Raw genomic sequence first — 25490 nt, 5'->3', positions numbered from 1 at the left:
GTGAATGCCATCATGAATGATACCTAAAGAACAATTTAGAGAGATATCTATAGTGGATTTGGATTATAATGACAATGAAGGTCACTGGCTGTTGCATAGCTGGTATGATATACCTACCTTACCTCAGGTACCTAGGTAGATAACCACTGTGTGGTTTGATATTCATTCAAATTACGATATGCAAGTCATGTCTTGTACGTGTTTGTTTGTTGAACCCAACCCTTCCTCAATTCTACATGCTGACTATATGTGTGGTAATCTACCATGTAAAAAAGTGACAAGCTATTCCTGAGCTCCCCTGACTCTGAAATAGCTTTGCAACACCCTCCTTTTTCAAGCAATAAATGCGTCCATTTGCGACCCACGCCTTTCGAAAGCAGTCCCTCTGTAAGGAGTATTCGACTGTAGCATTACAAATCGTGAGATATGTCGGAGTAAAGGCCACCCCTTTCGACAATTGTCTAACTCGCCCATGCTTGATTGCATTTAAGGCTTGGCCTCCTGGATGGTCTCCTTGGCGTCGGCCTTGATGTCCTCAACGACACCCTCCAGGCTCTTCTTCTTTGCGGACTCGTAGCTGAGAATTCGGGTGATCTGGACGAGGCCGACCAATCCGAGGAAGAAATTGACAGCGGCGAGACTAAGAGACACCTGTTAGCTTGAGTGTGTATTATTTGGTGGGTTTTTAGCATACAGGTAGTTCTTGGGCTTGATGATGAGGCACCATCGAGTCCAGATGATACCGGTGCAGGTCAGAGCGAGGTTCTGAGTGAAAGAGAGCTTCTCGGCGGGACGAGCGAAGTCGGAGATACCGGCAAGGACAAGAGCCCACTGTAGATGGCGAACAAGGTCAGTAATTGTGATTATATCGGGGTTTCGAGAGTATTTGCATCCGTAGTGTAGATATCGCGGGATAATGTAGTCAACGAACCTTCATGACAGGAGCCCTACAACCACACATATTAGCATTCTGGGTCAACCATGGCTTGTTCTAGACTTGTCCTTACCAGAAATGCACAGTCTTGAAGCCAACCTCGCTCTCCATCATGCGCTTGAACCAGCTCTGCTGCTGCTGCTGAGCGCCGTCAGTGCTCTGCCATCGACGGCCGCTGCCCTGGTAGAAGTTCTGTCGGAATGTTTGCTGATGGAAAGCCTGTCGAGCGGGCGCGGCGAGGGTAGCCTGACGGAAGAGGGGGCGCGAGGCGCGGAAGATGGTGTTTGCGGAGGAGGCCATGATCGCTATGCGATTATCGTCAGTACCAATATCAATCAATATTAATATGAGATCCAATGCAATATCAAGAATCACAAAGTTGGGTAGTCAAGATGGGTTGTTTGCGCGCAAATCGAGACTTTCGGCGACCGCATAGAAAAGCATGAATGACACAATTGAATCCGCGATCAGACAGTCAATAGCAAACTTACACGTTGATCTCTTGGTGGAGAGGAGATTGGTTCAACAGAAGAGAGGTTGTGGTCAAAAAGATGAGGTTCAACGTCGGCGAAAGACTAAGCTTTGGGACGTTGGGGCAAGGGTGGTCGGTCACTGTCGTCCCGAGATAGATAGCCCACCTGCACTCAACTCTACTGCTGTGGTGCTGTGGATTTAGCGCACCATCCACTAAATACTTCACTGCACCGTGCCCGGAAACCGGAGTTATCGTGCGTCCGGGGCTCACTCTCACTACGAACTACGGGTACAGGCACCTCATGGATCCATCCATTTGCCATTGTACGTGGGGGAGGGAGGAAAAGCTGTCAGCGGCACCGGAGGCTGTGCATAACTGAATTATGCACACATACTAAACCTAAAGTATTACATCCACTGGCTCTTTTATGCAAATTATACGTACATAACCTTTGTACAGTACCGCCTTTCAGTTTCCCACTCGAGCCTCATTGAGGATCCTTGCCAACCACAAGCTTGCAATTACTTAGCACTTCAAGGTCGACCCGACTCCGTCGCTTCTGTCTGTTTTACCTAACGAACGACTCAACCACGTCAATTCGCTTCATAATGTCGGCAAAGTACGCTTTCACCAAGTCTCTCCGCGAGGTGCGATTCCTCTTTTGCCAGACTTCGGAGCAGAGCGCGGCTCTTCGGTACGTCTGAAACCATATTATACATACTACTCCCAACGACAACAACAATCGGCATGATACTGGTCCAATTGGGCGCATTGGAGGACACGAGAGATCGAGCGACATTGTACAAGGACAGTAGAACTTGAGGAACCATTGGGCTGATTGTTTCTTGCGCCGATATAGATCATTCATCACCCGATCGTACCCTACCATGAAGCGCAACAACCCCAACATCCCCATCCTGATCCGAGAGGCCGCTGGCACCCAGCCCAAGGTCTTTGCCCGATACGGTTCGTAATCTACGTCGCTGGAAGCCCTCGGACATACTAGAGCGATATCATCGAGATCACGGCAGTACTGACATGATCAAAACAGACCGAGGTGTCGAGAAGTCACAGATCCTCGAGGGTCTCTCCGACAAGGAGATTGAAGAGACCGTCACTGGCTTGGTCAAGGCTGACCAATAGAATCACGAGTCTCGCTTGATCAATATTTGCGAAAAGAAAGACAAGTTATAGGGAGGGACCTCGAGCTCGGCCATCACGACGATGAAATGTACATAAGGGTCAATTCAGCATGGACAGGAGAGCATTGTACTACTCCGAGGCCCATCCATCCATCCATCATCTTGAATAACGACCTCCTCGTAGCTGCTTCATGGCCTCGTCGCTCGCTACTGGGGTCATAACGTACCCCGAATCTTAACACATCGAGAGACATATACGCTTCTAGGCTTGCAATATCAATGTAGCAGCACCTCACTATTATCAAGAAACACCTTTGCACTCACGGTACTATATTACGCCTGGCATAAATCACACTTTTTTCTAATCCCTTGACCTGAGACCACTATGACGTGCCCAACAGGGCAGATATCACCAACTATGCCAATGGGCAATCCAACCTGTCCATGCCCAATGCAAGCAAACCCTTGGAAATTCACTACCATGTCCCCTATTCATCCTTTTCCCCTTCCCCTCTACTGATTTGATGTAAAGTTGAGCGAAAGGCGCCAACCGAGATAAAATCCCTGACCCTTTCACGATTCATGTCTGCTCGGTCGCGTCACAGTCTAGTTCTTCGTGACAGGAGATCCTTGTCCGAGTCCACCGTCATCTTGGGTAGATTTTGTCTTTCCACCCCAAATCGAGGGTGTCTGTGGCTTGGACTGTGCCCGTTCCCGAGAGGCTGGAAGCGAGGGCCAGTCATCGTCAATCAGGCCAGGCTTCTTGACCTTCCCTCCTTGATTTTCCGGGGTTTGAGGTATCTCTTGAGCTTTTTCGACCTTTGCCTCAGCCTTGTCGGTCTTGGCACTCACCGTCACTGCCCTCTCCTTGCCTTTGCCTCGTTTTGAACTTTTTGCCGGAGTCCTTTTTCCCTCTCCTTGTTGAGCAGGCCCCTTTTCCTTTTTAGGAGTTCCTTTCTGGACCGCTTCTGAGATGGCCCGACGACGTTTAGGGGTCTGGCTGGTTACGGCGGATGGGACTTTGTCATCCTGAAGAGTTGTCTCGCATGCATCATCGTGCCCGGTCTTGGGGACCTCTCGGATCAGTTCATCTGTTTGGTCATGTTTGGCAGCTGATTCAGTCATTGTGCCACTGCTTGATGCTTCACCACTGCTAGGATTGACAACTGGTCCTTTACTGAGAGATGCTGTTCTCGATGGAGATACAAACTCTCGGGCCTCGGGATTGAGGCGGCTCTTTGCGCTATTTCCATGATCGCGCAAGTATAGTGAGTCATCAGACTCGGGGAGGCTCTGGCATTGGAAAGCAAAATCCGTCGAAGGAGGTGGCGCTTGAGCATCGAATTGTTCTCCTGCAAGCATTGAGCTAGGAATCATAGGGCGAGGTCGGCGTTGCTTGCCAAAGCGAAGTGAACCTCCTCTACCCATTCTAAATCCACGACGGCCGCGTTCGTCCTCATCAGGCGAGTCTGATTCGTCAAATGGAGGTTGGGTTTGAGGCTGAGGCTGGTGCTGGTGCTGGGCCATTTCGTACTTATTCCCTTGCTTCTTACTTCGCTTAGCAGATCCAGATACAGAAGGCTGCTCAGGTTCATTGTGGTGTCGCTTGATAGGCGAGGATGCACCCGATTCCAGACTTCCGATAAGACCTCCATGGCGTGTATCAGACCCCATCCCTCCTCCACTGCTACCATGCATGTGCTGAGGTGCCATGTTGCTGGAGCGAGGAGAAGACGGCGGCTCGTTTTGTTGAAAGGCGTGATTAGATTCGTTGCTAGTGGGTGCCATGTTCTTCGCTTTCTTTTTCTTGGCCTTCTTCGCATTCTTTCCTTTGCCTCTTGGTAGCGTGTCTGAAGTATGCTCTTGCTCAAATGTTTGTTCAACTTTGGATATGACATTTTCGGTCACGGGAGAGGCTACAGGCATCTCAGACGGCTGTACTTCATCTAGAGTGGTACCCTGCGGTTCTGTAGCATCTTCTTTTGTTGGCCTGGTGGAGTGGGCAGCAGAAGAGCTTTTTGGCGCTGGCGGTAACGGAAACCTAGACTCGGGATTCTCGGACATAGATGACTCGTAAACATCGCTGATGCTTGGAGCAGAGGTTTCATTCTGTCCTGAGATTGGCAACTCCGGCTGTGTAGCATTAGGTACGCGATTCTCTCTCTTTTCAACCCCAGAGTTGCTGCCACGCTCGGTGGTGATGCTGATGGGGTTCTTTGGAGTAACTGAGCGAGGCCCACGGAGAGTCAGAGGCATAGGAATTTTAGCCCATGCTCGTCGCCTCTCTTTTTTCTCATTCTCAGAAAATAAGCTTGGCACACGACTGTGACTGCTCTTGCTACCATTTGGTTCAGACAGTTGTTCAGCTTGATGACCGGATGTGATCTTTGTTTCTGCCTGGCTTTCAGGCGCCTCAATGGGCATCTCATTTTGGTGATGTACTGTCGTATCAATACCCGCAAGCCCTTCTGCTGTTTCGTTTGGCTTCGTTGGGGTCCCTTGGGAGGGAAGGGAAGCTTTCGAAGGGGTGCTGGGCAAGGAAACACGAGCTTTGATCCCAGTATACTTGCTTATGTCACTTTGTGGACTACCCCGATCATCTTGATCAAGGTGATGGATTTCATCCAAAGCTTCTTCAGACGGAGGTTTAGTCTGCAATACCGCAGGAGGGGATGCGTTTTCCTGTGCCTGATGGATGGAAGGAGGGACAATTTGTCTTGGATCCAGAGTCACCTGTCCAGCAAGGTGTGCCTGTATGCCGGGTGCGGACTGCACAGTTGCAGATAGAATACCAGAGGCTGGAGGTTGTACAAACCCAGATACAGAACGCTGCCCTCCATTGGATTGCCAGAAATGACTGTTATGTGCTTGTCCAGGATTGACTGCAGCCGGATGAAGGATGCCTGGCATCATGTGAGGGACTGCGGCAGTACTCGGCACATTGCCTGGCATCGATAGGCCGAAAGGATAAGGAGAGAATGGTGGAGCGGCGGAGTTCTGACCAGAAACTCGACCTGGTAGTGGTCGAGTGGGTGCTTTCTTCAAGAGTGTCCATTTTGATCGCAACGCAGCGGAGAATGTAACAGATATGCCTTGCTCAGGCATGCTGCCGCCGCCAATAGTCAGTGCTTCACCAACTGACGAGGATTTTGCAAACCTAATTCTTGTTAGTTTGTCATTGAATTCAACATGAATCCGAAACGAGTCATGACTTACCGGGCGATAAAACGTCCTGGTTCTTTCGAGGCTATCGGGAACACCTCGTCTACATGTCCATATCTCTCAGCCAGGCCAAACTTGAGTCGTGCGAGTATGTCTGGAACAGTAATTCCTTGACAGCCTTGGACAATGATGTGTACAGAGCGGTCACGAGAATCGCAGATCGGACAAGAGCAAGGTACATAATCTTTGATCGTAAAACCATCCTGAACGTTCTGGCAAGTAACTGTATCTCGACGCCATGAATCCTTCCATGGTGCCCCCTCACGCCTCTTCTGGTTGAAATCAAGGCCGGTATGAGGTTGCGCAACAGGCGCAGTTGCGTTTCGCTGGTTGTGGCCACCGCGGCGGCTTTTACGATTTCCTCCGCAATAGAAGCCTCCACGACTCGATCCAGAATTCCCACCGTTGTTATTCTCATGGCTTTGGTGAGACCATCGGCCATCGTTCGAATCAAAGCGATCGTTGCGGGAAGTGTTGCTGGTATTTCTACCACGACCAGGCAAAGAACCCCTCTGAAGCGGTTGTGACTGCTGAGCTGGTGAAAATCCATGGTCAAATCCATTCTGCATGGGAAAATTCTGTTGGCGAGGTAAAGAATGGTCTCCTTGAATGGTAGGGCTCAAGGTTCCTGACGGGTAAAAGGGTGCCACGGGAGGGGTCGGCATCGCGAATTGCCCAGAAAGTCTCATATCTTCAGGGGGCTCAGTACTCATCGCGCTGTCTTGAAAGCTTGCGTCGGGCCTTTGCATCTGATTGAATGTACTCGTGGTTCCAGGATACTTCATTTCTTTCTGACCGTAAGCCACTGGCTCATCAAAAGCTCGGTTTGGTCGCTGGTTCTTGGGTCTGTCATTGGTGCTCAACCGCAACTCTGCATCTCTGATGATGTTTCCAGTGATATGGTCCTTTGAACGACTCGAAGTAGCCTGGGCTAGTTGCTAATCAGCCTTCTGGCTATCGGTCGGAGGCCGCTGGTTTGTGCCATGTTTGGCATTTGCAACATCTTTTGTAGGACTAGCAAGACTTGAGTTACGCATAACTGCTGAGCCTGGCAATGATGTTGTCACTGTGGATTTCCGAGGTCCTCGTGTGGTCTGGTGATTTTTGCGGCCCTGCCTTTTGACTCTTGTGGGGGTCATTGCATCAAAGTCCTCCTGCTCCTCCTGATCGTGGTGTCCGTTGGAAGACGAAGCGTCATTTCCTTTACCATTGGTGTGGGGAGATGGTGTTCGGACTGAAGGGAAAAGCTCTGTGGATTTACTTCTGGCCTGAGCTTTTACCTGGAGACCACCGCGAGAGATCGTGTCGTTAGCCTGCTTGTGTTCGATCGAGGTTGTTTCGCTGTTGCCGTGAACGGAAGGCCCTGCTGCTGCTGCGGATTGGTGGAGCGCTTCTACCGCACTGTGCACACGGTATTCAGGCCGTCTAAAGTAGTGTTTGCCATCATGCACCATGATAGGGTGAGTGACGTTCTCTGAAGCAGGGGAGGAATGGTGATGCTGCCATTCTGTTGGCCTTGTAGACAGGCCCGAAGGTCCGAGGACGCGTTGGCCCGCTATGAAGTTGTCAGCATAACGGTAGAACCTGATTTTGAAAGCAAACTTCACATACCTAGCCAGTTTTCGAGGCGCCCATTTTCATAAAACTCCTTGAGGTGATTAGGCTTCATTGCACCTGGCCTCAATTTCTCGGGCGATAGTAACAGAGATCGTCGATGCGCAAGGGCACTTGCAAAAAGATGGATGGCAACATCCGGAAAGCCTTTCAGAGCTTCCCAGCCGATGACACCATTGATAGAAAGACCAGTTTCATTGCTCTTGATGAGTTTGGCGCGGTTTTCGTCGTCATACAGCCAGTTGTCAACCCATTGGCCAATTTCGATGGAAAAAGCATTATGGACGTCGAGGGCGATAGACTGGTTCTCGACAAACAGTTGACTGACCACATTCCAGAGGTTCAAAGCTCCGTAATTGTAAATGTCTTGGGCATCAAAATAGTCCCACAAGCTATCCCAGCAGTCTGGATGCGGCATGTCTTTTATGACCTCCCAGTAGAGCTTACGAAGTGAGTTGCAAGCAGATTGAACTTCGTCTGCGGACCAAAGGTGAACGCGGCGCTGAGGCAGTAGATGCTTCATGAAATGGAAAGGGTTCGATCCATTACAGGTAGAGAAGACGGCTTTGGCCCCGACTGGGGGGTTGCTGTAGAATCCCACAGGGAGATAGTCTTCGACGTACGTTTGAACAACGCCCTCAGGACCAGGTGTCTGCAGCATTTTGTAGAGGTTGGGTAGGCCATTGGGGTAGAAGCTGGTGAAGGCTTCGCGCAAGTTAGGCGGCTGGTCTCTGGCATAAGTCCGGTTCGGGTCCGAATCTGGTTGAGGCGGCGGCGATGGCCCGATGGACATGGAGGATTCACCCGCCGAAGCGGGTTGAGGTTGAGCCATGATGCTCTGTGTAACAGTCGGTTAGCACATGATGAGACAAGGCGCGCTTCATCTTGAGAACGAAGCGAAAACTTTCATCCCAGCTTAGAAGCTCTTGAGGGATCATGAGATGGAAGCATTCACCTCGTCTCGATAAATGGGGGAATGCGTAGGTTAGTAGGTAGAGGTGCTGGTGGCTTACCTTGAGAAGTGAAGCGCCCAAGCGTAAAAGAAGGGCAAGTTATGGTTCAAATTCGGGTATAAAATGAAGGTGATTGATTTCAGAAGGAAGTTAGTTCCTTCCTCAAGCTGATGCTCAACGCGCGATGATGCGCCGTGAGGAAAGAAGGAGTAGGGCAGATTTGTCGGTGTTCTCGAGACAAGCGGGAGTGAGGTGAGGTTGGAGGAGAAAGAAAAGAAGAGAAAGCAGAGGAAAGAATTGAGAGAGAAACTGAAAATAAGAGTAAACCCGAAGACTGAGGTGGCAATGATTGCTCTGGCTTTGCCCTTACTGCCGCCGACACTGTCACCGAATAAACATTTAAGTGACTGGCACTGATAATGTTAGTAACTGGCATACACTGATGCGCACTGGCACAGCTGGTGTAGACCTGAGCTGGTGATCACAAGTCTCTCTCGCTTGCAATTATCCATTCACCAACAGTTATGCCTTTGCAGTGCTTGCTTGTGACTCGAGGAGTGCAAACTGTCCAAGTCAAACAAAGGTAAGGAAACCTTCCTGAACGGCTCGCAGCCTGCTTGCTAACTCGCCTATAATAGATTGTAACAGACTTTGGTCACAACTAACCTTGGGTTTGCCGGTATTTATATACCAAGTACCAGATAATACAATGTTAGTTTTGCTCGAGGTACCTACTCAACGCGTCAACAATGCAGTCGCCCAAGCGTCTTGCAGCTCAACGCGGGTGCTTGCTGATTCTCGCTCCACACAAACGGCCACTCTTTGAAGGCAGATTGTGAAATATCTGTCAGAACTCGTTTCTTGCTTGGTTGAGTAAAAGTGCCATGCGATCAGACGATGTTAATGCCAGTGCCCTTTGATGGCATACGGTTCACGTCTGGTAGATTTAAACGCCAAAGTTTGCCATTGTTCACAAAGGGCCTTTCCGTAAATGTGCTAGCAATCATACCCAAGGCAATGTCTTGTAGCATTTCGAATAGAAAATCGAGCGTTTGTCAACCTACTATCATCGGCTCATGATGGGTCGGTCACTAATACAAGCATGCTAATATGGCTGATCGTCAGATGGTATGGATCATTGACATAGTATATACAGAGAGGGGTTATGCGATAGTTCATGGGCAGTTTTAGAGGCGTTACTTCTGTGCTTTCAGAAGCTTGAGGATCTCAGACTCGTTGTCGCCAGCAATGGCCTTGCCGTTGTTCCAATCCACAACCTATACGTATATTGGTCAGTAGGTTTCAATCGTGAGGTTAAAGAGGCAACGTACCACTGGTCTAATGAAGTTCTCTTTGCTCTCCTTGAACTTCCTAAGAGCCTCCTTCTCGTCATTTGCGCCCTTGATCACTTTGGGGATACCTTTGTTTCCAACATATTCCAGAATTGTCTTCACCTGGTCGTCTGTAGGAGGATCCTCGGTGATGTTGAGCTCAAACTGGTCTCGAATGGGTGCCGTCTGGGCGGAGTGATCGCTCGCTTGGTCAAGAGTAGCGCCAGAAGTGGCATTGGCCGAGACCTGCTTCAAAAGGTTGGCGACTCTGACGGATGCTGGAGAGCTGGCCTTGTGGAAGACTGTCACGATATCGAGTGTCTTATGCTGTTTTCTTGTTAGCAACTACGTATATCTGATCTTGGCCTCGTAACTTACGAAGCGAAACATTTTGTCTGGTTGTTCCTTAAAAGTTTATGTTTGTGAAACAATTATTGAAAGTTCACGATCGTTCATGGAGGTTGATGTCGGAGCTACGATTCGGTATAGCTCCATGAAGCTTGTCACGCCGAAGATGACTTAATGGCTCGGATGTGCAGGGCCCGTGCATGAGGTGGACCCCCACCACGACATCCATCCGCTATCTTCCGTCTTTCTCATGGATGACCAGAGATATATAATTATATGCCTTAGAGAGGGAATGTTCTTGGGACATGTGTTTTTTAATTGTCATTAATCTTACATCTAGGGTCTTTTGGAGTCACTTGTAAATATGGTATTAGAAATACTGTATTACCTTATTTATCTCAAATCTCAGGTCTCGATTATTAGATTTAAGTAGCCTCATTGTTAATCCTAGTCATATTATCCTTTACTTCTTCGATCAAGTCTCAATGGCAACTTAATGCAGAGACGATAGCTCAACGTGGGTACAAAAATATAAATTTTTGGTAGTGACTTTTAACTTTACTCAAGCACTATCACATATTAATCCTTAGAGGGGTCAAAGTTACATTAATCCCACCAGTCACTATCCTGGCAGAACATGGCTATGTGGTGTTAAGGTCAGGGCGAATGCTCAAGTCAAGGTCCACATCTCAGCAGATACCTCGATAACCAGCCGTAGTTTTGTATTTGGAAGAACCTAACAAACACGAAATGTTACAAGCAGATTGTCAATGAGTAAGGTTTTTAAGAAATCAAATGTAACGATCGAATGGGCCTGACTAACATCCTGATTGTCCCGGGTTCAAACTTAGTTGCATACGGTATCACAGGCAGCAAGCCTTGACGTGAGAAGGAATCGATGTAATATTCTGTCTCCATTACTTCCATATATGCAAAATGAACTTTCTCTCATTGAGAACTCGTGAGATGTCATTGAGTCTCTCACGTGGCCTGCTGTCAAGGATCATAGACAGACGCCTCGCCAAGCTGAAATCAACCGCTTACGCTAGAAGATCGACTGCAACAAACATATGTCGCAGAAACCCTAAGGCAGAGCTAAAGTCTTTTTCTTTTTACTTATGACGTATGTGTTGCGATCTGATGCGTTTTAGTTGTGGTGAGCAAGGACTTTCTTTTATCATGACGTATCCTATGAAGTCAGGGTTGTGGAGAAGATGTACGACCATGGCACTGATTCATCGTCGAAGCGGAACTACAAAAAGGGTCTTGAGATCGATTGAAACTTTTTCTCATACATCATTCATCTCCTCATCTCTTCACATAATTCTCCTTTTCAACCACTAAGCACACACATCTCAACACACATTCATCATGTCTGGCTACTCCAACGTTGGTAACCGTGGTGTCTACGAGGCTGGCGATCAGAGAAACGCTCCTGAGTCGGAGCGCAACGTTGAGGACCCCTACAACGAGGGCAAGGAGAACTCTCACAACAACCTTGATTCCAGTACGTACCTATTCCGCCGATCAAGTATGAGGAAATTTTCTAAAAAAAAATTGCAGAGGATGAGCGATCTATCGCCAACCGCCTGGCTGCTGAGGAGGTTAGTTGAGCCGCCGCGAGAGGATATCCACTATTATATCTATACTAATGCAAAACAGCAACGATCCGAGCCTGAAGACGATCTCGAGACCGCCCAATTAAAGAAGGATCCCACTCTGCCTGTAAGTCCAATCAAGATCTGGCCCTGGTGCCAAAATAAAAGAAGGAAAAACTAACAGCAACCACAAGGCTCGCGCTCACGGCAACGAACCTTCTAAGGGCGCAAAGGTGGATGCTCAAATCCAGGCTGAAGAGGAAGAGGAGTTGAAGCGCAAGGGCAAGGCTTAATTGTAACAATACTTTAGATCACGGCCGTTTCATTGCAGGCAAATGATTCGGAAAGGATGAATTAATGATTGAATTGAAAGCCGTATCGCGACTTGACTATGTATGTGAATATGAGGAAGCCTAGTGGTCTTGTTGAAGTACAAGTCTGTTTCAATGATAGTGCTCCAAACGCCTCAGTTCATGGGTGTTATACCACTACCTACATATGTATATATTTATGTTCCAACTCCATGGTCATCAGATATCGAGTTCGGGAGATTATACGGCACGTCACATGAATCAAACGAACTGAACTGTACGACTTCTGAATGGTTATATAATTATTATTAATTGCAGCGATCAACATTAAATATATCTGCCTGTAGTGGCTTGGAAGGCTCGCAGTATGCCAACTACACTTGCGACTAAGGTAGAGAAGTATGGAGTGTATCACTATATTCTTGAGTTAGTCTTTGTAAAATGCCAGGCCATGCAAGACTAAGAATAAGACAGAATGTGCTTTCAGAATATGTAAGAAATTGAATATCAGCTATCCGCCCGATTTAGCCACTCCGGCGAAAGAGGACCATCAAGCAGAATCAATCGCAAATTACCTCATCCTTGTGCAAGAGAGAGAAGAAGGTGAAAAGGGGAGCGGTGTTGGATTCTTACCTTGATGCACTTTTAAAAACGTCGCGTGCCTCTCCGATCATAAAAGAGGAAGAGAATTGTTGGGCTGTACAAGACTTGATGTCTACCAGAAATTTTCTTTTGAAGTTCTCGTCGGCTGGCCCGTGCTCCGTTGCCGGGTGCTGGGCCCCAATCGGTTTGGGACGGCGAAAAGGTTAGTCCGGAAGTTAGATCGAAAAGTTAGGGCAGGCACGCACAGGATCTTTTTCTGCCCACGATCAAAAAGTCCTTAGCGATTTCAAGGTCCGCGGCTCCAGCAAACAACCAACTAACGGGACAGCATAATCGACAACTGGTATGAACCTCGACTCCTACGATCGCAGTTGCATTCGAAGAATCAATCACTGCGCGCGCGACTCTTGAAACATTTCGACTAATCGACCGTTAATTAGATCACCGTCACAATGGGCGACGCAGTCATTGAGGGTTCGAACTGGCGCCTCGTTGAGGTTGGCCGTGTCGTTGTTATCAACGGCGACCACCCCTTCGCCGGCCGCCTGGCCACGATCGTCGAGATCATCGACCACAAGCGAGTAGGTTTCTCCTGCTTCAGATCAGGCTTGTCTGCCGAAACACGCGATATTGACCCCGTCACAGATTCTCGTCGACGGTCCTTCCGCGAACGCTAGCCTCGCTGTTCCCCGACAAGCCGTTCCCCTCAGCAAGGTCCTCCTCTCCTCTCTTATCGTCGAGGGCTTGAACCGCGGTTCCCGAACTGGTGTTGTCCGAAAGCTCTGGGAGAAGTCCGAGATCGACTCCAAGTGGGAGCAGACCAACTGGGCTAAGAAGCGGGATCAGATGGAGCGGAGGAAGGGTCTCACCGACTTCGAGCGCTTCCAGGTTCTCCGACTCAAGAAGCAGCGACGATTCGAGGAGCGCAAGGCTCTGGCCAAGGTCAAGGCCTCCGCATAAATGGGTCATTAAGCTGGAGTCACGGAGGTGCTTGAAAGTCGGGTTTAGATCAAGTGGCACGGAACTGGGCAGGAAACACATCACGGCGGTATAGAGGCTGCTGGATTCACTTTTGCTCCGTTCTGGAAGGCTGTATGTCACACTTCATCATCATGATGAGCGGCGTCAATACGGAAATTCTGAGATCAACTGAATTCAAAGCATAAGGAGCATAAAAAAAGAACATGGATTCATTGTGAACTGTAGCCGAAATAAAAATGAAATGAATACCCCAAAACTCCGCTGCCTGTGCATGCATGCATGTCTTTACAATCAGCCACTTTGTATCCCCATATTCAGCCTTAATTGTTGCCCTGATTGTCCATATATTTCCCTCCACTCGTCGTCACTTACCTAGGTTCTTCAATCTTGGACATCCGGATTCTGGGGGGGGACGTAGTGACACAGAAACTGATTACCTAATGCGCCTTAGTTCCCACCTCCCACCAAGCCCTAGAATTATCGCTGTGCGAGGACCCCATCACAAAACGACGACGTGAGAGATCAGGCCAGCAAACAGACGTAACTGGGATCAGCAAAACAAGTAAGTGTGCAGCTGTCGTTACGTTTATTGTGTTATTTTGCTTTCGATTTTTTGCGGTCTCGGGAAGATTTTGCTGCCACAAATTGTTTACCTGAGATTTACTAACATCTGTGCCCGCACTTCAGTCGCCAAAATGTCGAACCCCCGCGTTGAAGAACTTCCCGACGAGGAGCCCAAGAAGACCACCGTCCAGGAGCACGAGGATGACTCCAGCGACGACTCCGAGGTCGAGGAGGTCGGTGAGGGCCAGCTCCCCGCTGGTTCTACTGTGATCCACAACCGCAACGAGAAGAAGGCTCGCAAGGCCCTCGAGAAGCTGCACCTCACCCGCATCCCTGGCATCACCCGTGTCACTCTCCGCCGACCTAAGAACGTGAGTGCCGGCGGATTCTTTGAAGAGGTTGGAAGGGTAAAATGAGGTGTCTGGTGCTAACCGAAGTGCTACAGATCCTCTTCGTCATCAACAACCCCGAGGTCTACAAGTCTCCCAACAGCAACACCTACATGTAAGTTGCATTGTTGTAAAATGATTGATCTGCGTCTGACCTCAAGCCAGTGTTTTCGGTGAGGCCAAGATCGAGGATACGAACGCCGCTGCTCAACAAGCTGCTGCTGCTCAGCTCGCCTCCGCCAACGCTGAGGACCACTCTGGCCACAACCACGGTGAGCCCAGCAAGGCTGCCGAGACCGCTGAGGAGAAGAATGGCAAGGACGAGGATGAAGAGGAGGAGGAGGATGATGGCGAGGAGGTCGATGCTTCCGGACTCGAGGATAAGGATATTGAGCTTGTCATGACCCAGGCCAACGTCAGCCGCAACAAGGCCGTCAAGGCGTTGAAGGAGAACGACAACGATATCGTCAATTCCATCATGGCTCTAAGTATCTAAGCATGAGCTTGTGCTGGACGATCATCCAAAAAAGCATGTACATGGGACGAACATTGGGCTCTTGTATTAGTTCTTGGCGAACTGTACCCTGCGGAATGGAGTTGATGCCAAATAACGGAAACAATTGAAGGGGAATAACACCCAAAAATCCGTCAAAGAATGCTGTTGAAATTTTGACCATGCGTGATGTTGTATTCGTTAACTGATTGTTACGGACTGACTGACTTGATATTCATTTCATGAGCGATGGGTCTCATGACTACTTATGAAATCAATTGCTAATTGCCATCTACGCCGAGTCACCGTATCCCGATTCGTAAGAGTTTCTGGTATCTCGTACTTGATCACTCAATATTCTCTCGCCAATGATCGGCTTTTGAACTTCAATTTTCCTGATTCTTGTCCTCGCTCATCCTGAGCCGACGTCAATGAGGGGTCCGAAAACGCCGCTCGCCGGATATTTGAGTGAAAGCACGTGACCTTTTAGTGCCCGGTAGTTCCCTGAACTTCGGCAAAGTCATCAACAGTCAATCAAGATTATCCTCTCCGCTCTCTCGACATCGTAACCTTCCTCAAAATGGCGACTGTAAGTTCAATTCACCAATTGGCGCGTGTGACTGATCGCAGGTGCTGTCGAAATTCTCCCCCGGGTCCCGATCGCGCGCCTCTACGTCTCAGGATGCCTTGAGCTAATTTTCCCTTTCTCCGACAGCGAAGCGCAGCTCTCAAGCTTGACTGGACCAAGGTCACCAGCTCCCTCGGTCTCCGTGGCCAGACCGTTGCCTCCCTGCAGGCCTTCAAGAAGCGCAACGAGGACGTCCGCCGTAAGGTTCAGCAGCTCCAGGAGCAGCCCACCACCGTCGATTTCTCCCAGTACCGATCCATCCTCAAGAACCAGGCTATCATCGATGAGATCGAGAAGCGATTCAGCGCCTTCAAGCCTGTCACCTACGATGTTAGCCGACAACTGAAGGCCATCGACGCTTTCGAGGCCGAGGCCGTCAAGAACGCCGAGGCTACCAAGGAGGCCGTTGACCTTGAGCTTAAGGATCTTGCCGCTACCCTCAAGAACATCGAGGAGGCCCGACCATTCGAGGAGCTCACTGTCGTACGTACCGCCGAAGCTGAGACTATTGGGTCGATTCTCACAAGTTATAGGACGAGGTTGCCGCTGCCGAGAAGTCTATCGACGAGAAGACTGATCAGCTCGTTTCCAAGGGCCGATGGATGGTGCCAGGATACAAGGTATGTTGTCCGGATGATAGAGGAAATGACAGCACTAACACCCACTGCAGGAGAAGTTCGGCGACTTGGCTGTGGTTTAAACGAATCGCGATATACCTTTTCCGGCTTCGCGTTGTGTACTCTAGCATTGTAGATACGAGATCCCGAGGGAGAACCCGGCTTGTCTCATTTCCAATTCGCTACAATTTTTCCTCTGTGCTTTATAATGAAATGTTATTGGGTTGTTTAGAATGTGGTTTGATGTTCCCAGACCAACCTCGGACTTCTCCCATTGCTGTTTCTTGATTACTCAATTCACGCCGAGCAGCCTTGTTCTTTGTTCTCGTCACTTTCGAGTGCTGTCTTGGGATTTAATTTGGAATGAACCTTCACTCCTTCGTCCATATTTGGCCCAATACTTATCGAGTACGGAGGCAGTCATTTCAGGAGATTGAACAATCCGAGGGAGATGTTGGCCGAATTACTATATGGGCACCTAATGTACGGGACACTCTTGATGTACCCAAAGTAATCTGTAATCTAACTGCAGGCACACCATCCGATCGAGTTCATTCTGTTCGGCAATGTTTTAGTCATCTGTATCATCACTCATGTCTTGGCATACCCTATATCTGAAAACAACTTGAGACTTAAGTCCAAGTCAGGTGTCGGACTACATGAAAGGCAGTACACTATTTGGATAATTGCTCATTTTCGAATTTCAGGAGTCGGTTTGTGAAGATTAAGCTTCTTTTGGGTTTGTCATAGGTTACTTCTTTAATGGTTAGGCTCCTCTATCTTGTTTGTTTTAACACAGGCTTGGCTATTCCGATATGAGGGTTCTCTACTCAAAGGATGTTATTGACCAAGTCTGCAAGGCTCTAGATAATAGGTAGTCTCGTGCAATATCTTTGCTGGAAGTTCATACAGTAATATCAGTGTCACGTGGCCTTTAGCCTGAAAACCCCGACTTACACGATACGCCATATATCCCTCGTAACGTATAGTCAGTACTGCGAATAACTACTTCTCGAATCAAGTGCTTTCCCAAAATACAAGATCAAGATTTATCATGGCCTTTCCAGATCCGGAACTCGAAACCTATGTCTTTAAGACGGCACCGCAATTAGACGCTGCTTGGCTGGCACATGAAGAAGAGGCCAAGAAGAAAGGCCCCCCTAGAGTATTCAGCAGCGTAGAAGAACGACAACCGATTTATGCTCAGGAATGTCGCGACTTATATGCTCAAGTTACGGCGCCTGGAACCCGAGATCATGAGCTCTCCCAAGGAGTTACGAAGCAAGAGTTCACTATTCCCTCTTCTGTGGATGGGCATCCAATTCCTGTCCTTCAGCTGGACCTTACAGGTACCGAAGCTGAGGAGCCGGAGATTATCGTCATATTTTACCACGGCGGTGGCTTGAGGGTTGGCGAAGCGGATAGCGAAGAACTATCATGCAGACATATTGTCAAGTCAGGCATTGCCAGGATCCGACTTTACTCGGTGGGATATCGCTTACTGCCTCAGAATCCAGCTACCGTGTGTCTTTCTGACAGCTTGGACGGATTTCGTAAACTCCACGATCCAAAGATAAGAACTATCGTTATTGGAAGCTCGAGTGGTGGACAGATGGCATCTGCAGTGGCGCAAGCAGCTCCTCAGGGTACCATTCACGGACTGCTACTCAGGTGTCCAGTCACAGCGGACAGAGCCAGTGGCGAGGAATTTGTACCTGAAAAGTTACGTCCGTATCACACAAGCGTGTCTGAAACGTTTATCACATCGTTGGGCGGATATTTACAACGAAGCAAACCTAGGGATGGCCTTGAGAAACTACCTCTTGAGGTTTCGGAAGATGAGCTGAAGGGACACCCTCGTACCTGGATTCAGCTGACTTCAAACGACCCCCTATACTCGGATGGGCTATGCTATGCCATGATTCTTAGGGAAGCAGGTATCGATGTCAAGGTTCAAGTGGAAGTGGGCTGGCCGCATACCTTTTGGCTCAAGGCTCCTCACCTCGATCATGCCTTGACTTGCGAGAAACATATGCTGGACGGATTACGATGGCTTCTCAAGTAGAAGAAGATAGATCGGAATAGGGCATGCCTTTTCCGTTGCTTGATAGGATAGGATATTTTGATCTGTTTTATTATTGTTCTCTCCATTGCCACTTCTATCGCCGCAACATGACCCAGTAAGCCCTTCAAACCCTTCAATAGAGCAAAACAGTAAAAAAAGAATTGGAAACATAATCTTAAATGCAATTTAAGGCTGCGAAATATTGGAGTTCCTTTCAGGTACCAGGCTCTAGGTGAGTCGAGGCTTTGATCTTCCTCGCGACACATATATTCGAGAACAAGAATTTATTCAATAGAATGGTTGGCAATACCAGTATCTTGATCTTACCGTTGGATTATATTCAAGGATAAACACCATCCTACCACCTGGTGTAGGAAAAAGGACTTAAGTTGTCTCCCAACTCAATTAACTTCTGATTTGCATAGGGAGCAAGGTTCAGACCACAGCTCTGGCATGTCGTAGTCGTGAAGGTACGGCGAGGAACAACGAACTAGTAGTAACTGAAAGGTCAAGGAGGTACCTGGAGTAGGAGTTGGATAGTCCTTTCACACTGAAGCGGCAGGTATTTTTGAAAGTATCAGCATGAAACTAGACAAAAAAGCGATGCGTTTCTTGACAGCAAAAGCATTCAGATCTATCAGATAAGAACAAGAGCAAACCTGCGAGTGCCAACGTACACAATCAAAGTCAACGGAAAGTATCTCCATGAGACATCGCTTGGTCCCTAAACTCCAGCATTTGTTCTCCCAACTTGATCATCCCTGGGCGTTTAAATTCCCCTTTTTTTTCATAAGTATTTATTCTTGGTGTATCATTTTCCCTCAAGGTTTCGCATATTGGGCCGTCCATTCCTTGGCGGTTGCAATAGCGGCCTGCTCATCCTCCTTCCAGCTCTTGGCGACATCTGCAGCGAGAGGATCATCCGGGTTAGGAGCACCGAGGAGGGCCTGGATCGACAAGAGGATAGTTCGGATCTGAAGGGCGGGAGACCAGTTATCTGTAGCGTTTGTCAGCTTGGCCGTCCCAGACATATGTGCATCCTGATATGCAACCCACTCTTGAGGACATCGAGGCAAATACGACCGAGCTTGTCGACGTTTGGGTGGAAGATCTTGGTGAGGAATCGAATCTTGGGAGGAGTCATTGGATAATCGTCAGGGAGGAAGAGCTCGAGGCTGAAAACACCACCTGAAGTCTCGATTAGTCGGCAGATCAGCCGGTAATGATTCAGAACATACCCTCATACGGAGACTGGGCAGGACCGTGAATTTGGACATCGAAATATCGGAGGTTATCCTCGTGAGGAACGGCACTAATTCCTGGAACACTGTATCGGGACGAGTGTTAGGTTACGAAGTCAAGGCGCAAGACCTGTGGCCTCGGGGATGACCTACGGCTCGGCCATGAGCCGTTCTGTCTCTTTGATAATGCGCTTGGGGAGAGCCATGGTGGAGTCGGGGTGTGTGTGTGTGAAGGTATTTCGATGATATTCGTTATCGGCGGATGCGGTTCTTGTATCGGCGAGTGCTTGTTCGCAAGATATCGTGTCGTCGTAGCGGTAGCTTTCGATAGAGCCACGTATAGAAAGGTTGTGGTTGGGTGAGGAGGTCTAGAGTTGAACCTACCTATGGTTGAAATACCTGGCGGGACTTATTAAGGTCAACGGCGGGGCAGTCGCAGTGGCAGGTAGGTAGGTAGTTAGTAGCCCAGTATTATCGGGAAGCAAGCAATCTACTAAAGTAACAAACCCCGATGGGAGTGATTAAATGAAGAGAAAGATTCTGGCAGCGCGTCACAAATGAATAGAATTGTTGAACACCTGATCGTTTAATAAATCAAGTGACGATTATCAACAAATGGTTAGGCAAAGATGGGCAGAGAGATAAGCCATATGCATCCATTAGTTTAGTAGGTAGTTTGTCTCTAGTAGGTAGAGAGAGTTATACTTTCAAGTACATGTCCTTTAGGCGCTGTCATACAACCATTCCTACAATACATGCCTAATAAAGGTCGCGGAAGGTTCCGTCTCAAGTGCTAAACCTTTCACAGGCGGGCACTTCAATGGCGGGGGATGGCGGATGTACCACAACACCTCAAACAGCAGGGGGGTACTTGTGGAACGACGTCGCGCGCTCTGACCACCTCCTGTCAATCATTCATCCAGTGAGGAACGCGAGCTCAGGTGAGCAACTTCATTAATAACATCCATTCTTTATTATACAACGTTCGTATTGAAGAATACCTTGCCCTAAGTTAGGCAACTCTCCTCCCCTGCTGTACTTAAACGCCTCTATCTTTTTTTGGCCTCTTGTGGGTTGGATGATGACATGATTCAAAGCCATTCAGTGGCAGCTCGCCTTGTCTCCTCTCCTTAAGGTACCTCATAGTTATCATATGAGTTGCGACATGAGGAACGTCGTGATACCCTCTCGAGATAGCCCATCACTATGCCCTCCTTCGACCAACTTGCTGATGCCCCCAAGAAGGGCAAGGTCATCAAATCCGCCTACGAGAGCGAAAGTTTCGAGTCAGATGGCACCATTCATGTTGATGGCCTAGTCGGCTCTGCCACTATCTCTCCTGCTGGGCGAGACGTCGCTTTGGCTTCGTAGGTTAAAAAGTGTACTGTTGACTTGACAGATCCTAACAACCAAATAGGCCCGATGGATTGGCAATCATAGATCTTGACTCGCCCTATAGCCCTCCGCGGCGACTGAGGACTCATGGCCTCCCGTGGTTGGTTGTGGATGTCCAATGGTCACCCTTTGCTGCTCGCGACTACTGGATCGTCTCAGCCGCCAACCATCGTGCCCTGGTGTGGAATCTAAATCGCAGGGAAGACTCAAGTTCAGGTGCCATAGAACATTCTCTTCAAGGCCACAGTCGTGCTATTACAGACGTCAACTGGTCTGCTCACCATCCAGACCTCTTGTCGACCTGCTCAGTAGATGGCTATATTCACGCATGGGATCTTCGAAGACCACGCCAGCCTGTTTTGACCTTCTGCGATTGGACTGCTGGCGCATCTCAGGTCAAATACAACCGCCAAGCATCTCACATTCTGGCTTCTGCTCACGATCGATGGCTGCATATTTGGGATGAACGCCGTTCTTCTGAGCCTCTAAAGTCTATCAAAGCTCACAAATCCAAGATATATGGTCTGGACTGGAATCGATCTGACCCCAAGGCGATCGTCTCCTGTTCCATCGACAAGAGGATCAACTTCTGGGACTATACTGCGGAAGAGCCCTTGCAACATACCATTGAAACTGGATTTCCAGTGTGGAGAGCTCGTCATACACCTTTCGGACACGGCCTCCTCGCAATACCCCAGAACGAACCGGGAGATCTTTATCTATACGACACCAACTTTGAACCAGAATCGAAAGTGACGAGTCAACCAATCGATGTCTGGCCGGGGCACGGAGATCACAAAGCAAAGGAATTTCTGTGGCGATGCCGTGGCGGCATAACTGATGACGGTAAAGACAACCGTGAATTCCAGCTCGTCTCCTGGGGCACGGACAATGAACTGAAGCTTCAATGCATCGACCCCAAAATCTTCGCCGCTATCGGCCATAAACGCGGCATGCCAGCCGATCCAGCAATCAGCATCACTCGGAAAGGCGCAACATACAAGACTTTCCGTACAGTCGACGAAAGTACGGATCGCGATCGTAAATCTGCCACAATGAGTGATCACCGGCCTAGCAACAGCTATCATAAGCAAAGTGCTCTTACTCTAGGAATGCGATCAGGCACAACTCAAAGCCACCGTACATCGATGGCGTGGCGAGGTCCTTCGATGAAGGCCAAGGTGTCTGGAAGATCCGTCGATCGTAACCAGTCGCAAATAGGATGGATGAAAGGAATTGCCATGACTAAGAGAAAGGCATCAACGAGCGCCAAACGACACTTATCGAAAGACTCGGGTATCTTTGGCCATGGATACCCTGACGATGAGTGGGCAGAACCTGAGTCTATTCAGGAGGAACTTCTACGCATAAGCCATCAACTTCCCAAAGTGAGGTGGGACAACATTGATATGGATAGTTTGACTCTCAACGTCTCACTGAACGGCCCCTGGGGCGCTGATGGGGAAACTATATTCGTTGAGGTCCGGATTGATATTCCAGTCGGCTATCCCAAGACCAGGGCACCAAAGTTCTATGTTGAGAAATCGTCCTTCATGCCTGCAGAGACGCACAAGAAGATTGATCGCGAGGTTCACCAACTGGCCAATCAGTTCTTGCAGAGAAAAAAGAATTGCCTCGAGGTTGCCTTTACGTATCTCCTTGGGGAAGTTGATCTTGAAAGCAGCACAACTTTCTTCAAGAATGTTCGAGATTTAGATGATGAGCTCGATGGCCTAGCAGACGAGAGCTCTAGTGAATCCGACGAGGATATCCCCGCTGGCGGTTCAGCATCCATGTCTCAAGAACTGCCCCCTCATAACGAGCTGGACACCGCGCTTGCGCCTCCGAATAGGACAATCGTGCCACCGCCACCCAGGACTTGCGGTGCCAGGTTCTCACACAACGGACGATTGATTTGTTTCTTCCCCTCCAAAGAGGAAAAGGCGCGCGCATTGTTCACAACAACTATGGACGCTTATAGGGAACGTCCCAAGGGGGAACCATTCTTTGCGGGCTTTGGCAGAATCGCACATGATCTTGGGCCTCGACAACGTTTTATGGCGGAAGTCAGTTCAGCATCCAGCGGGGATTCTGATACCTCTGCCTCTGGATCGTCTTCATCCTCATCATCTTCGAGTGATTCGGAATCTACGTCAATGCACAAGATTAATCTCTGGTACCACCCTAGCCGCCAGTTTAGGAAAACATGGAGCGAAGACAGATCAATACGCTCGAGTGGCGGTGGTACAGGAGTAGGCACTGGTACTGGCACTGGCACAAGTCGTCGCAGGCCTGGTCGTCCCAAGAACCTAATCTCGATACATGACTTCCGTGGTCTTCTCCCCTCGAAAGAGGAATTTGCGCGTGAGTACGCCATATTTGGCGACGGGGCCGAGGTCTGTGAGCACAACGCAAAGGTTGCTGAGAAGTACAATGCTCGAGATCTGGTTGATGTCTGGCGATATCTTGGGCTTCTATTGAAGAAGGGCGTTCCGCTCGAGATACTCGCCCACAATCAGAGGCGCGATTCTATTCTGGTAATAGCCCACGATGTGGTGTCCAGGTGCAATGCAGATACTTCTCCTCTCGACTCCTTTTTGGAAAGACATGAAGGTGCATTGTCTGGCAGAGTCAAATGGGGTAGACATCCCTTGGCCAGAGACTTCATCATGGACCTTTTTGCATACTATGAGCAGATTGCCGACATCCAAATGTTGGCAATGCTTTCTTGTATATTCAGCGAGTCTTCTGCTGCAGACAGTGTGGCTTACTTTGAATCGCATCTACCGCAGCCCGAGACTCCGCTCCCCTTCAAGGCACCAGCTTTCTCACTGGACTACTTCCCCACTGATGCCTCATTATGGAATATTGGTGGACGCAGTTATACCAACTCAGCTATTACGACACCGATGACAGTGCACACTCCTGTCCACTATTCTGGATCTCAGGCCTCAGACGATGGCATATGGGGTGGCGATGCAGCATCGAACTCGTACTCTTGTGGAGAGACGCCGCCAAATAAATTCAAGGGGTATTTAGGGGAAGTCGAGGCACCGCCCAGCGTGTCTACGTCTCCAAACACGCGATTTCTAAATAGAGCAAACTCGGGTCTGGCATCAGCTTTTGCTGCCAACCTGCCACGTTCGTTTGCAGGGGTCAGCTCGTCGTCACCTCCAAATCAAGTAAGAAAGAGACCCAGCCCTGCTGAGACGATCCTCAGCAGTCTGGCTCCGGGCAACGTTACATGGAGTGCGTCGACCACGATGGACTCGACTGGTGGGAGAACCTCGTTAGATGAGGACGATTATGGGAGGGATGATTATCTGTCACTTGTGCCCACAAAGATTGCCGTCACAATGGAGGATCAAACCGCCTTCGACGATGATGGTTGGCTGAACGTATCCATGCTCGAGCCCAGCCAGGCAGATGTCCATGCTCGTTATCGATATGCGTATGCTGAAATGCTGCAAATGTGGAATCAACCACTCTCCAGACTCGAGGTTATGAAATTCAACTCACTCAAGGAGGACATGACTGGAGGGCATGGTGACGACGCCTTCCATGAGCCTGGCGCTGGCCACGATGGCAAAGCACATAACTCATCGCCCATCGCCATGGGCAAGAAGGATCAGCTTCAAGCGTTGCTTGCATCAGGCCGCGGTCTTGATGTCACAGGGATGTGCCGCATACACGAGATCCAGCTGGAGCCACTTCGTTATAGTTCCAGTGACTCCAAGGTCGGTGGTGCTGTTGGTACATGTGATCGCTGCCATCAGACTCAGAGTCAGCTCACATGTGTGTACTGCCTTGAGCCTGTGGATGCTCTCTTCCCTCCATGCTTGGCCTGTGGTTGCGCAAGTCATGAGGCGTGTCTAGCAGAGTGGCATGCTGCCGGCGAAACGCAATGCCCCGCAGGCGACGAGTGCAACTGTGTGGAGGAGGCAGCAGATGGCCAGGTTGAATCATGGGCAGCCCTTCAGGGAGCCATGCTCAAGGGGCAAAGACATATGATGATGTTGCCTGGTCCAGCCTTGGATGATAGCGACGACGACACAAAGATGCCTCGTAACTGGGAGAGAGTTGAGTCCTCTTTTCCCTCGCGAATGCAGGGCCTTTCAGCTGCCAGCATAAGTCTGGGCAACAGGCTACGGAAATCAGCAGGAGAATGGTCACGAGCTTCGAGTTTGAAACGAAACGATCGGAGGAACGTAATATAATATCTCTGTAGGATTATACAGAGCCGGATTTGACGAGCCCATTGCTATGTACACTACTGGGGGTAGACTGTTTCAGCGTTGGACTTTCTTGTCTTGAAGTCGAATATGTATCTTTATACTCAACACTTACTTGCCGCATTTCATATAAGATAAATACAAGTCACGTCAAAAGGATCCTGGTGGTCATAGTTGAGGAATTGCAGTGCCTTGGGTATACTGTTGGTGCTTGGTTGCAGTAACTCAGGGGTTATAAAGCCCAGGTATGCATGCAACAATGTCTACCTAGGCAACTGCTTTATCAATAGGACGAGAATGGCATATAGCATATCAACAATTGTCACGCCAATACTACTATTCAATTATGAAATC

At 49.1% G+C, this 25490-nt stretch overlaps 11 protein-coding genes across 11 annotated transcripts; 7 read left to right on the top strand and 4 right to left on the bottom strand.

Moving 5' to 3' along the window:
- Positions 1 to 486: 486 nt before the first annotated feature.
- FTJAE_2436 (FMP43) lies at positions 487 to 1234 on the bottom strand (the record flags this gene model as incomplete). Its single annotated transcript, XM_037348629.1, has 4 exons — positions 487 to 640; positions 695 to 831; positions 932 to 947; positions 1008 to 1234. The coding sequence occupies 4 exons, from the start codon at positions 1232 to 1234 to the stop codon at positions 487 to 489; spliced, it is 534 nt and encodes a 177-aa protein (XP_037210450.1).
- A 783-nt stretch (positions 1235 to 2017) lies between these two features.
- Positions 2018 to 2552, top strand: FTJAE_2435 (NADH2 dehydrogenase (ubiquinone) chain; the record flags this gene model as incomplete). Its single annotated transcript, XM_037348628.1, has 3 exons — positions 2018 to 2103; positions 2269 to 2375; positions 2461 to 2552. 3 exons carry the CDS (start codon positions 2018 to 2020, stop codon positions 2550 to 2552), a joined length of 285 nt encoding a protein of 94 aa, XP_037210449.1.
- Positions 2553 to 3157: 605 nt separating this feature from the next.
- On the bottom strand, positions 3158 to 8219 carry FTJAE_2434 (uncharacterized protein; the record flags this gene model as incomplete). Its single annotated transcript, XM_037348627.1, has 4 exons — positions 3158 to 5708; positions 5768 to 6704; positions 6807 to 7328; positions 7385 to 8219. The coding sequence occupies 4 exons, from the start codon at positions 8217 to 8219 to the stop codon at positions 3158 to 3160; spliced, it is 4845 nt and encodes a 1614-aa protein (XP_037210448.1).
- Positions 8220 to 9536: 1317 nt separating this feature from the next.
- On the bottom strand, positions 9537 to 10061 carry FTJAE_2433 (thioredoxin-like fold; the record flags this gene model as incomplete). The annotated part of the gene is made up of 3 exons (XM_037348626.1): positions 9537 to 9617; positions 9672 to 9998; positions 10050 to 10061. The coding sequence occupies 3 exons, from the start codon at positions 10059 to 10061 to the stop codon at positions 9537 to 9539; spliced, it is 420 nt and encodes a 139-aa protein (XP_037210447.1).
- Positions 10062 to 11390: 1329 nt separating this feature from the next.
- FTJAE_2432 (uncharacterized protein) lies at positions 11391 to 11910 on the top strand (the record flags this gene model as incomplete). Its single annotated transcript, XM_037348625.1, has 4 exons — positions 11391 to 11526; positions 11583 to 11623; positions 11682 to 11744; positions 11812 to 11910. The coding sequence occupies 4 exons, from the start codon at positions 11391 to 11393 to the stop codon at positions 11908 to 11910; spliced, it is 339 nt and encodes a 112-aa protein (XP_037210446.1).
- Positions 11911 to 12983: 1073 nt separating this feature from the next.
- FTJAE_2431 (ribosomal L14) lies at positions 12984 to 13491 on the top strand (the record flags this gene model as incomplete). Its single annotated transcript, XM_037348624.1, has 2 exons — positions 12984 to 13112; positions 13177 to 13491. The coding sequence occupies 2 exons, from the start codon at positions 12984 to 12986 to the stop codon at positions 13489 to 13491; spliced, it is 444 nt and encodes a 147-aa protein (XP_037210445.1).
- A 716-nt stretch (positions 13492 to 14207) lies between these two features.
- On the top strand, positions 14208 to 14961 carry FTJAE_2430 (nascent polypeptide-associated complex subunit alpha; the record flags this gene model as incomplete). The annotated part of the gene is made up of 3 exons (XM_037348623.1): positions 14208 to 14474; positions 14522 to 14580; positions 14631 to 14961. 3 exons carry the CDS (start codon positions 14208 to 14210, stop codon positions 14959 to 14961), a joined length of 657 nt encoding a protein of 218 aa, XP_037210444.1.
- A 577-nt stretch (positions 14962 to 15538) lies between these two features.
- On the top strand, positions 15539 to 16286 carry FTJAE_2429 (ATP synthase subunit D mitochondrial; the record flags this gene model as incomplete). Its single annotated transcript, XM_037348621.1, has 4 exons — positions 15539 to 15547; positions 15674 to 16069; positions 16120 to 16206; positions 16257 to 16286. 4 exons carry the CDS (start codon positions 15539 to 15541, stop codon positions 16284 to 16286), a joined length of 522 nt encoding a protein of 173 aa, XP_037210443.1.
- Positions 16287 to 17257: 971 nt separating this feature from the next.
- FTJAE_2428 (lipase 2) lies at positions 17258 to 18268 on the top strand (the record flags this gene model as incomplete). The annotated part of the gene is made up of 1 exon (XM_037348620.1): positions 17258 to 18268. One exon carries the CDS (start codon positions 17258 to 17260, stop codon positions 18266 to 18268), a length of 1011 nt encoding a protein of 336 aa, XP_037210442.1.
- Positions 18269 to 19089: 821 nt separating this feature from the next.
- Positions 19090 to 19715, bottom strand: FTJAE_2427 (ubiquitin-conjugating enzyme E2; the record flags this gene model as incomplete). Its single annotated transcript, XM_037348619.1, has 4 exons — positions 19090 to 19265; positions 19325 to 19456; positions 19507 to 19595; positions 19663 to 19715. 4 exons carry the CDS (start codon positions 19713 to 19715, stop codon positions 19090 to 19092), a joined length of 450 nt encoding a protein of 149 aa, XP_037210441.1.
- A 1000-nt stretch (positions 19716 to 20715) lies between these two features.
- Positions 20716 to 25121, top strand: FTJAE_2426 (retinoblastoma-binding protein; the record flags this gene model as incomplete). Its single annotated transcript, XM_037348618.1, has 2 exons — positions 20716 to 20876; positions 20927 to 25121. The coding sequence occupies 2 exons, from the start codon at positions 20716 to 20718 to the stop codon at positions 25119 to 25121; spliced, it is 4356 nt and encodes a 1451-aa protein (XP_037210440.1).
- Positions 25122 to 25490: the final 369 nt, after the last annotated feature.

Source organism: Fusarium tjaetaba, assembly GCF_013396195.1.
Source record: "Fusarium tjaetaba strain NRRL 66243 chromosome Unknown NRRL66243_c0000042, whole genome shotgun sequence".
Lineage (NCBI taxonomy): Eukaryota > Fungi > Ascomycota > Sordariomycetes > Hypocreales > Nectriaceae > Fusarium > Fusarium tjaetaba.
Note: the sequence above shows the minus strand (reverse complement) of the source record. Positions and strands in the feature narration are given on the sequence as shown.